Here is a 12,061-nt window from a genome sequence, read left to right as displayed (position 1 = left end):
TCTCCTGCTTGGTAGGCAGTCTCCCAGCAGCGACCGTCTATAAATAGAGTTGGGCCGAACGGTTCGCCTGCGAACGGTTCCATGCGAACTTCAGTGGTTCGCGTTCGCGCCCCGCAGGCGAAGTTTTGCGGAAGTTCGGTTCGCCCCATAATGCACCATGAGGGTCAACTTTGACCCTCTACATCACAGTCAGCAGGCCCAGTGTAGCCAATTAGGCTACACTAGCCCCTGGAGCCCCACCCCCCCTAATAAAAGGCAGGCAGTGGCGGCCATTACGGTCACTCGTGTGCCTGCGTTAGTGAGAGTAGGGCAAGCTGCTGCAGACTGTCTCTCATAGGGAAAGATTAGTTAGGCTTAGCTTGTTCCTGGCTGCATACCTGTTCTGTGAACTCACCACTGCATACCTGTACTGTGAACCCACCACTGCATACCTGTTCAGTGAACCCACCACTGCATACCTGTTCAGTGAACCCACCACTGCATACCTGTTCTGTGAACCCACCACTGCATACCTGTTCTGTGAACTCACCACTGCATACCTGTTCAGTGAACCTGCCACTGCATACCTGTTCTGTGAACCCGCCACTGCATACCTGTACTGTGAACCCACCACTGCATACCTGTACTGTGAACCCACCACTGCATACCTGTTCAGTGAACCCACCACTGCATACCTGTTCAGTGAACCCACCACTGCATACCTGTTCAGTGAACCTGCCACTGCATACCTGTTCTGTGAACCCACCACTGCATACCTGTTCTGTTCAGTGAACCCGCCACTGCATACCTGTTCTGTTCAGTGAACCCGCCACTGTATTCCTGTTCAGTGAACCCCCACTGCATACCTGTTCTGTGAACCCACCACTGCATACCTGTTCTGTTCATTGAACCCGCCACTGTATACCTGTTCTGTTTAGTGAACCCGCCACTGCATACCTGTTCAGTGAACCTGCCACTGCATACCTGTTCTGTTCAGTGAACCCGCCACTGCATACCTGTTCTGTTCAGTGAACCCGCCACTGTATACCTGTTCTGTTCAGTGAACCCGCCACTGTATACCTGTTCAGTGAACCTGCCACTGCATACCTGTTCTGTGAACCCACCACTGCATACCTGTTCTGTTCAGTGAACCCGCCACTGCATACCTGTTCTGTTCAGTGAACCCGCCACTGTATTCCTGTTCAGTGAACCCCCACTGCATACCTGTTCTGTGAACCCACCACTGCATACCTGTTCTGTTCATTGAACCCGCCACTGTATACCTGTTCTGTTTAGTGAACCCGCCACTGCATACCTGTTCAGTGAACCTGCCACTGCATACCTGTTCTGTTCAGTGAACCCGCCACTGCATACCTGTTCTGTTCAGTGAACCCGCCACTGTATACCTGTTCTGTTCAGTGAACCCGCCACTGTATACCTGTTCAGTGAACCTGCCACTGCATACCTGTTCTGTGAACCCACCACTGCATACCTGTTCTGTTCAGTGAACCCGCCACTGCATACCTGTTCTGTTCAGTGAACCCGCCACTGTATTCCTGTTCAGTGAACCCGCCACTGCATACCTGTTGTGTTCAGTGAACCCGCCACTGTATACCTGTTCTGTCATTCAGCTACATCAGCCAGGCGACCATATGGGCTGTAAAGCCACCAAAACCTGCACTCTCGCCATGGTGCGCACCAGTCCAGCACGGCCGTCACTACACAAACAGCTGTTTGCGGTGCGTTACACGGTGAGTTTGGTGTGTCAGTGTGAAGCAGTACCTTAATTACACTACCTGATTGATGTATACACATGCAAGATGTTTTAAAGCACTTTAGGCCTGTCATTTAGCATTCAATGTGATTTCTGCCCTTAAAACGCTGCTTTGCGTCAAATCCAGATTTTTCCCGGGGACTTTTGGCATGTATCCCACTCCTCCACCTGGGGGTCCAGGTGTTAGACCCCTTGAAACATCTTTTCCATCACTTTTGTGGCCAGCATAATTTTTGAAAATCGGAGGTTCGGCCCCACTCTATCTATAAACAGAGTACAGCACTGCAATCTACAGCAGCACTGTACTGGGGACAGTCGTGTGACACAGCTGTCCCCCTGGGTGGCAAGACAGCAATCCGCTGTCATAGGCTGAGCCTATGATAGCCGATGGCTATGATTGGCTGGCTCTGGGACAGAGGGAGGGGGAGGGGGGACAAAAATAAAAATAATAACATTTATTTTGAAAAAATACCATAAATATTTGGGGGGGTGATCAGACCCCACCAACAGAAAGTTCTGTTGGTGGGGAGAAAAGGAGGGGGGGGGGATCATTTGTCTGCTGTGTTGTGCGGCCCTGCAGCTTGGCCTTAAAGCTGCAGTGGCCTATTTTACTAAAAATGGCCTGGTCTTTAGGGGGCGGTGAAGCCTGTGGTCCTGAAGAGGTTAAACCTCTGCATACAGAACATCCCCTTTGCATTGGCTCACAATAACATTGGACAAGGAACATAAATACAGCATCTCAAACTGTTCTGAGACCATCACCTCATTGTAAAAAGGAGCGTTTGTCCCCTCTTTGACCGTCGTCTGTTTCTTCTCATCTCCGATCTCTATGATAACCACTGGATCGATATTTTCACCAATCAGCTGCCTGGCTTCTGTGATCGTTATGGCGATCTGCAATGAGGACATATGTACTTTACAGCATGTTGCTGATGAAACAGCATGATTTAGGAGGAATCTTCCACTACAACCGAATGCCAGCTATATTCTGTGCATAGGTAGGTACACAAAAAAGAAACACACTAGAACCCAAATCAAAGGGTTATTTTCATGTAAATGCTTTTTTTGCGCACAAAAGAAAAAAAAATAACAGCATGTCTCTTTTTTTCCAGTCCCCTTGCATGTTAGTTCATTGACGTCCATATGGAGAATGTGTGCGTAACTACATGAATGTACACCCAAGCTGTCCAGAAGGCGCAAACAAAAAGATGTGCATGGAAACAGCAGACCCAATTTATTGCGAATCAAACAATAATTCAAACACATTTACAGTGGTGTGAAAAACTATTTGCCCCTTTCTTGATTTCTTATTCTTTTGCATGTTTATCACACTTAAATGTTTCTGCTCATCAAAAACCGTTAACTATTAGTCAAAGATAACATAATTGAACACAAAATGCAGTTTTAAATGATGGTTTTTATTATTTAGTGAGAAAAAAAAACCTCAAAACCTACATGGCCCTGTGTGAAAAAGAAATTGCCCCCTGAACCTAATAACTGGTTGGGCCACCCTTAGCAGCAATAACTGCAATCAAGCGTTTGCGATAACTTGCAACAAGTCTTTTACAGCGCTCTGGAGGAATTTTGGCCCACTCATCTTTGCAGAATTGTTGTAATTCAGCTTTATTTGAGGGTTTTCTAGCATGAACCGCCTTTTTAAGGTCATGCCACAACATCTCAATAGGATTCAGGTCAGGACTTTGACTAGGCCACTCCAAAGTCTTCATTTTGTTTTTCTTCAGCCATTCAGAGGTGGATTTGCTGGTGTTTTTTGGGTCATTGTCCTGCTGCAGCACCCAAGATCGCTTCAGCTTGAGTTGACGAAGAGATGGCCGGACATTCTCCTTCAGAATTTTTTGGTAGACAGTAAAATTCATGGTTCCATCTATCACAGCAAGCCTTCCAGGTCCTGAAGCAGCAAAACAACCCCAGACCATCACACTACCACCACCATATTTTACTGTTGGTATGATGTTCTTTTGCTGAAATGCTGTGTTACTTGTACGCCAGATGTAACGGGACACGCACCTTCCAAAAAGTTCAACTTTTGTCTCCTCGGTCCACAAGGTATTTTACCAAAAGTCTTGGCAATCATTGAGATTTTTTTTTTAGCAAAATTGAGACGACCCTTAATTTTCTTTTTGCTTAAAAGTGGTTTGCGCCTTGGATATCTGCCATGCAGGCCATTTTTGCCCGGTCTCTTTCTTATGGTGGAGTCGTGAACACTGACCTTAATTGAGGCAAGTGAGGCCTGCAGTTCTTTAGATGTTGCCCTGGGGTCTTTTGTGGCCTCTCGGATGAGTTTTCTCTGCGCTCTTGGGGTAATTTTGGTCGGCCGGCCACTCCTGGGAAGGTTCGTCACTGTTCCATGTTTTTGCCATTTGTGGATAATGGCTCTCACTGTGGTTCGCTGGAGTCCCAAAGCTTTAGAAATGGCTTTATAACCTCTACCAGACTGATAGATCTCAATTACAGTACTTTTGTTCTCATTTGTTCCTGAATTTCTGTGGATCTTGGCATGATGTCTAGCTTTTGAGGTGCTTTTGGTCTACTTCTCTGTGTCAGATAGCTCCTATTTAAGTGATTTCTTGATTGAAACAGGTGTGGCAGTAATCAGGCCTGGGGGTGACTACAGAAATTGAACTCAGGTGTGATAAACCACAGTTAAGTTATTTTTTAACAAGGGGGGCAATCACTTTTTCACACAGGGCCATGTAGATTTGGAGTTTTCTTTCTCACTAAATAATAAAAACCATCATTTAAAACTGCATTTTGTGTTCAATTATGTTATCTTTGACTAATAGTTAACGGTTTTTGATGAGAAGAAACATTTAAGTGTGACAAACATGCAACAGAATAAGAAATCAGGAAGGGGGCAAATAGTTTTTCACACCACTGTAACTGCATTTTATAAAAATGCAAAAATAATGCAAAAAAACTAATATACAGTAACTAGGGGGGTACATTTATGTTACACATTCTGGGGTTCTTAGAGCAGGTAGTTAGCTCAAGGGCGTTCATGTAATAAAGGTGCCTGGTGTGCAGGGGAATTGCTGCTAGTAGAATATTGGTAAAATTACCAATATTCCTCTACTCTATTCTAGTCTTTACCGATATATTACTATCACTTAACCTAACCTTACTCTCACACAGAACCCTCCCTCTAACGATGCCTAGACCTTAACCCTCCTTGTTGGCACCTAACACTTAACTTCCCCTTGGTTGCACCTAACACTTAACCACCACCCCTCATGTCTCCTAACCTTAAAGTGTCCCGTTATTTCAGCCAGTGGGGGCCAGTCTACGCTGGAGAAGTACGCCCTCTACGTATCTCTCCAGCAGCTGCTGGAGAGATACGCAAACAGCGCACTTCTCTTACGTCAGACTGGCTCCGACTGACGGAAGTGACGGGACCAAGTACCAAAGCTGCGGGCAGCGGAGGACGACTGCATGGGAGCGACGGAGCGTACGGGGCTGGAGGAAGCCCCAGGTATGTATAAATCTTTTAATTTTTTTAAGGTCTGAGTCTCTTTAACCTACGCCCCTGCCACAAAACTGCGTTTTGAGGCAATGAAGGGAAATATGGGCGCGTAATGCCGCAATTTGACTAGCGGGAAGCCTCAGCACCCGCAATTCTATCGAGTTCCTCCGTGCACCTAAATTTCTCTTCGTTGATGCAAATCACAGCTTTTATACGTAATGGGTGCCTATGACGGCGCCCTTTTTTCCAACGCGGCTCTAGCGCCCATTTCGAGTACGAGGTATGTACCTGATATGTCTGGATTTTGGTCTCCCCTTCATGGATCTTAGCTTCTAGCTTGGATCTGTGGAATGAAATGGCAAGAGACCTTTAGGAATGGTGATCATCTGCAGAAAACCTAAACAGTGATCACATGGGTCGAGTTTTTTTTGTTTTTCATGAAACTATTATTTTTCTATAACAAACATTTTTAAAATCATATTTAATTGACAAAGTTGCATACAAGATCCATCCCTAGAACATGGGACCACTTGTACGAAACAAAACAAGATTACTTTTCCATAACTCTATGGTAGATCGGAACAGCTGAATTCCAATTTTGTCAAAATTCAGCGTTCCACAGCCAAATACCGAATTTCGTGTTCCCAAGGCATTTTTTGTTGAAGTCAATGTGGCCAAATAGTTCTGCCAATGCAAAAATAGGCTTCAGAAACAAGAATTTTCAGCAAACAGAGTTTTAACACAATGGCCTCAATTCTGGAAGCTATGTGAGGTAAATATTTTTTGTAGGTAAAATACCTCATGAGATATTGGTAATCTTTTTTTTTAGCAATTCTGAAAGATTTTTCTCCATTTCCGAACATGAGGAAAAACATGAGGTAAATGCATAAAGTGAGGTAAAACGTGGGGTATTTCAGTGGTAAGCATGCAGTAAATAAATAATAGTAGTCTTTAAAGGGAACCTAAACTGAGAACGATATGGATTTTCCTTTTGAAATAATACCAGTTGCCTGACTCTCCTGCTGATCCTGTGTCTCTAATACTTTCAGCCACAGGCCCTCAACAAGAATACAGATCAGGTGCTCTGACTGAAGTCAGACTGGATTAGCTGCATGCTTGTTTCAGGCGTGTTAGGAAATGCATACAAATTGACTTTACCTCCAAGTACAGGAAGATCTTAAACTGATTAGTAAATCATGTGCTACAATGCCTCCTAATTTCTATAAGAATAGCTATTTTTTAGTAAAATTAATGCAAATCACCTCATGCATTACCTCATAATTTACCGCATGAGGTAAAACATAACTAAAACCTACCAGCAGAACTGCTAAATGTCATTACCTCATGAGGTAAATTACCTCACATGAGGTAATTTGATAACCCTACCAGAATGGCTAGGAAAGTGAAAATTGCCTTCTGAAACAAGATTTTTTTGGCAAACAGTTACACCAACAAGATGGCTGCCAGGGAATACCTAGTCCCTGGGGGCTATGTTAGAGTTGGGGAATGAGTGTTGTTCCACATGGATCGGGGGTCTAGGGGACCAGGGCAGGGGATGCCGAGTCCCCTGAACCCACCATTCATGTGAAAAAATGCTTATTCTGCCACTTTACTGTGTCCTCCAGGGAATCCCTGGGGGCCATTTTGTTGACTTCACGATGGGCCAAAAATTCTTGTTTTAGAAGCCAGTTTTCACTTTCCTAGCCACTGTATTAACGCCGTGTTTTCCGAAGCCAATTTTTACATTGTGAGAATGGAACGTAGTACTCAAAACAGAGTAATTTCTGATTTACATGATTTTACTCGGAATGGCTGAATTCCGGTGTGAAAATCGGAACTGTTCTAATTCCGAGAGCTCCTCCCTATCCATAACCTCTACATGTCGATACATATATACTGTATGTATATCGGTTTACAATAATATACATATTATGTCAATAAATATCTATCTAAATATTAAAACAAAATCTTCTATACAAATTATTAGGTAATAGATGTAACATAATCGATAAGTTGATCAAAAGGTAACCCTGTTATGGTAACTCTGTTAGAATCCCCACAGTTGAAGTGTTTCTCCATCATAGTCACCACAGTTAAAGAGAACCCGAGGTGGGTTTGAAGAATATTATCTGCATACAGAGGCTGGATCTGCCTATACAGCCCAGCCTCTGTTGCTATCCCAAACCCCCCTAAGGTCCCCCTGCACTCTGCAATCCCTCATAAATCACAGCCACGCTGCTGACAAACAGCTTGTCAGAGCTGGCTATGTTTATCTCTATAGTGTCAGTCTGCTGCTCTCCCCGCCTCCTGCAGAACTCCAGTCCCCGCCTGCATCCCTTCCCTCCCTGCTGATTGGAGGGAAGGGACGGGGGCAGGGACCAGAGCTATGCAGGAGGCGGGGGAGCAGCTGAGACTGACACTACAGATGTAAACACAGCCTCACAGCACGGCTGTGATTTATGAGGGATTGCAGAGTGCAGGGGAACCTTAGTGGGGTTTGGGATAGCAACAGAGGCTGGGCTGTATAGGCAGATCCAGCCTCTGTATGCAGATAACATTCTTTAAACACACCTCGGGTTCTCTTTAAAGACAGAGTCGTCACTAGGGTTCATGTCACCCAGTGCGGAAACTCATGGTGTCAACCCCTCTTACCCCATGAACCTCCAACCTCACCAGGTAGTAACGTCGCTTGCTATAAGGGGATGTTAAGATGATCACCATGTGGCCATGGTGGCCTCTGCACACTGTTATCAGCTCAATACGGAGCAGCCAGAAGGTAAAAGAGTAACAAGGAGAAGTACATCAGGCACTAACCTGGTCTGTATTTACATAGCCTACTCCCTTCTCCCATAGCCTGGACCTTGGTGGCACCCCCTCTGATGGTGACACCTGGTGCGGTCCGCACCTACCGCACCCCCCTAGTGATGCCACTGGTTAAAGAGGACCTGCAGTGGTCTCCCAGAATGCTCAGAATGTGAGACGCTTCCATTCTGCATGGTGAGGAGGGAGTTGGAAGAGCTGCACGTGGAAAGCTTGTAGTTACCGTTTCTTTTGCCCGGCGGCATACAGGGAGGTAGAGGAACTGGAATAGTCAGACAGCAGGCTCTCCGTGCTGCCGCCCACATCACCGGGAGGGACATCGCCATGAGTGCTGTCTGTGTCATCTGCCCTTCCTATCAGCATGGAGAAGGGAACATGGGATTAGTCACAGAAAAACTGTCAGTCTACCCAGAGTTGTACAACATTAAAGAATTTAAATATTTAAAAACAATGATGTATTCATAGATGTGTACAGTTAAAGGACCACAAAATTGTAAAATGTAAAATGCATGTGTATGCTAATGAATAATCAGTACTTTTGTTCTAGGATAGATTGCACTGTAAATTACTTCTCTCCTATGTTCCTGTCATTTACAGTAGGCAGCAAAAATCTCTCAGATCTGATGAGTTTTGGACTAGCCTATTTTTCTCATGGGGGATTCTCAGGGTCTTCTTTATTTTCAAAAGCACTTAGTGTACAGCATTTGCTTAGCCTAAATGACAAAATAACATGCAAGTGAGTAGGGCAGTTGGGTAGCATCTTTATATAGATTCTTTCCAGCCAGGGAGTGACTTGGTAAACAATAAAGGAAATACTGAAAATCCCCCATGAGGAGATGGACTAGTCTAAAATCACATCTAACAAATTTCTTATGGAAAATCGGTCGAGCGATCAGATAATTCTGATCGGAAGTGAAATTGTTCACTTCACCATCAACAAACCAATCTTTGCTTCCTACCTATTACAACCAACAAGCAAATCCAAATTTTGGTTGGACAAAAATCCAATCGGATGACAATCATTCGTAATTGATTGTGTGCATCAATAGAGATTATTTACAACCAATTAGATCAGAATTTCTAATCGCTCTAATGATTTTTCACTAGAAATTGGACCGTTAGTGGCCACCTTAAAGGACTTCCGAGGCCAAAATCACAATCACTCTTTTCCTTTATGATTGCAGAATCTATGGAGGACGCCATCCGCTCCGTTCCGCCATCAATCCATTCTTTTTAGTGCCCCCAGGTCTGGTCCCGACCCCACCGAACGGGTCGCATGGTCATTCCATTCAAAAGATGGCCGCTGAGTTGAGCCGCGGCTGCGCAGTACGCTTGGCTGCGAGTGCGACTGCGCAGTCTTTAGCCCTCCTCCAGCCGCGTACTGGGTCCCAGCATCCTCCTGAGCGTACATCGGGCGTAGTGATATGAGCGCGCCCGACGTACACTCAGGCGCTCAACTCGGCGGCCATCTTTTGAATGGAATGACGATGCGACCCGTTCGGTGGGGTCGGGACCAGACCTGAGGGCACTATAAAGATTTTATTGACGGCAGAACGGAGCGGAGGGCGCGGATGGCATCCTCCATAGGTTCTGCAATCATAAGGAATAGCGAGGGAAGCATCAATAGGATCCTGAGGCTTCCCTCTCTTTAGGTAAGTATCTGGTTTTGTGTGCCCGGGCTTACTCTGGTACACTTTCAGTAACTTCCCCTGGTGTGCTTGTTCCTTTAAGAACAACTACACAGATCATTGACACTTAATTTATAATCTTTCACTGGAAATCGGTTTGCGTTCAGCCTGATATGCGTGTAGGAGTTTAGCATGCTGGCTTTGCTTTCTTTAAGAACCTCATTTCCTCCTTTGAGGGAGAGATTTCAATGAACAGCTGAACAGTAAATGTTTCTGTAATCGTTATCCAGCCCTATTCTCAGCTGTTTGTTTACTAGGCCTTACCTAGTGCACCCTTGTTTGCAAGCGTCAATCCTTTGTCGCCTTTCTTCTTTTTCTTCAGGTGTAGCCCGGAGAACAGACCCTTCCTGAGAACAAAACAAGGATACGGGGTTATTGAAGGAGAATCTAGGGTTAAGTGAAGCCTTCCACTGGCTGAATAGATAACAATACCAGCTTTCCAGAGAGCTCAGGTCTTTTCATTAGGGATGACAATGCTTAGGAGAACTCGTGGAGAAGCATGTGATCAGTTTGGTCAGCTGATAGATTTCTAAGGTTCTCATTTGCTGTGATGACTTCCTGGTTTACCGCATGATCATGACTAGCAAATCAGAGCCTCACAAATCTGTCAGCTGATCAAACTGATCGCATGAGTCTCTATGAATTTTCCTAAGCATTGCCACCTCTACTCTTCATCAGCCAGTTGTAGTGCAAAAACTAGAATTTTTCATGTTTTATACCAGTGCAGGTCAGTGGCCAACTTGCTAAACACCAAGAAACTCATATGTGGCCCCTGACATCATCAAAGCTCTTTGTAGTATCATCTGAGATGACCTCCACTGGTGCCACCATTGTATCCTGGAAGTGGTAGGTGTGAGAGACAGGCCTGACAATAAGCAGAAGTGAACCATGGGAACCAGGGAATGGATACAGGAAATAATACTAAACTGCTCCCAAGGGGGTGTGCTACAATTACATTGTAAGGTTTAAAAAAAAAAGTAAGGTTTACAAGTCAGCCAAGACCTGTATGTACCATGTATGTTGATACTTGGTACATCAAGGTCTTGGTTGACTTTTAAACCTTACTTTTTAAAACTTTACAATGTAATTGTAACACCTCATAGTCTGGGGTTTAGTTAGAAATCATGCGAGCCGCATAGCATTATCTTGGTTGAGCCCCTCTCCCCTCATATTATAAGGCAGTACCAACCCAGGGCAGTTTCTTGGGCAGTGCGGAGACCGGCAAGTAGAAGAAGGGGGGTGCAGGCAGAAGGACATAACTGCCAGGGAGCTGGTGACATGCGGTGCAGCCAAATGGAAGAAGAAAGAAGATTACAAACGCGATCACCTAGACTCCTCCTAGGCTGCCTGCATCAGACATCAAGTCATCCTCATGTCACCACCGCGTGATGACACCTGATGTCCTGTAGCGGTACAGCAGGGCAGGCTGTCAGTGCGTGCCGCCCATGGAGGAGTCGGCTTTCAGGGCTCTCTTCGCCTGTGTGTTTTCCTGGTCCCTGCTTCCTCCTGGAGAAGCGGCTGGTCACTAGTAAGCAGGCAGATCTACTTGTGACCTTTGGCTGTGTGACTGTCCCTAAAGAGTAAGGGTTCACGAGTCCAGGGGGGTGGAGGGGAAAGGGGTGCAATTTTTACATCCTCGCTCTGGGTGCAATTTAGCCTCGAAACTGCCCTGCCAACCTCATAGTCAGGGATGGCGTTAGAAGTCACGGGGCCCATAGCAAAATCTTGGTTGAGCCCCCCTCCCCCCAATTATAAGGCAACCATTGTGATTTTCCCTCCCCCATAAACACATAGCCAGAGGTACCCCCAGGTAATGGAGACAAATATGCCTGAAGAGAGTAGATTGCTGGTGGAACCTGGAGAAGGGAATTCTCGCTTGTGCTACTCTGCACCTCAGCTTGTGCTACTCTGCACCCACAGTAGAGTCCTTTATCTCGGACATTCATGACACTGGTCCCCTCTGGGCTACAGGGCCCTAAGCAGCCGCTATGGTTGCCATAGTGACTGCTCCACATACCACTGCTCATAATTGATAGGAAGCTTAAAAAAACGTTATTTGATGCTGCTAAGCTCCCTGCAAACATGGAAGCCACCTACCATATTTCACTCTAACTAAGGAGTAGCCTTGTAGATATCATTCATCTAAAACAGAAGAACTAGATTTGAAGTCATGTGAATCAATGGTTTAAACCTTGTTCACCTGGGTATTTTTTAAAGAAATTTTCAGTATGTATGTTTTACCAATATGGGGTGTTATGAAGGAGGGCACAGTTTAGGGTCAGGAGGATTAGAGTAAGGTTAGTGGTATTGGATTCCATT

The 12,061-nt window shown here is 45.3% G+C and overlaps 1 protein-coding gene across 4 annotated transcripts in view; it reads right to left on the bottom strand.

The window, feature by feature from the left end:
- The window catches only part of FER1L6 (fer-1 like family member 6), a 288,985-nt gene that overhangs the window by 171,712 nt on the left and 105,212 nt on the right, over window positions 1-12,061 (bottom strand). For all 4 annotated transcript variants that reach the window (XM_068237997.1, XM_068237996.1, XM_068237998.1 and 1 more), the window contains 4 exons: window positions 10,007-10,089; window positions 8,278-8,407; window positions 5,523-5,577; window positions 2,516-2,647 (listed from right to left, as the gene is read on the bottom strand). In XM_068237997.1, coding sequence (XP_068094098.1) covers window positions 2,516-2,647; window positions 5,523-5,577; window positions 8,278-8,407; window positions 10,007-10,089 — 400 coding nt within the window. The remainder of the gene's footprint in view (window positions 1-2,515; window positions 2,648-5,522; window positions 5,578-8,277; window positions 8,408-10,006; window positions 10,090-12,061) is intronic.

Source organism: Hyperolius riggenbachi, chromosome 5 (genome assembly GCF_040937935.1).
Source record: "Hyperolius riggenbachi isolate aHypRig1 chromosome 5, aHypRig1.pri, whole genome shotgun sequence".
In the NCBI taxonomy this organism is placed as follows: Eukaryota; Metazoa; Chordata; class Amphibia; order Anura; family Hyperoliidae; genus Hyperolius; species Hyperolius riggenbachi.
This window is presented reverse-complemented; position numbering and strand designations above follow the sequence as displayed.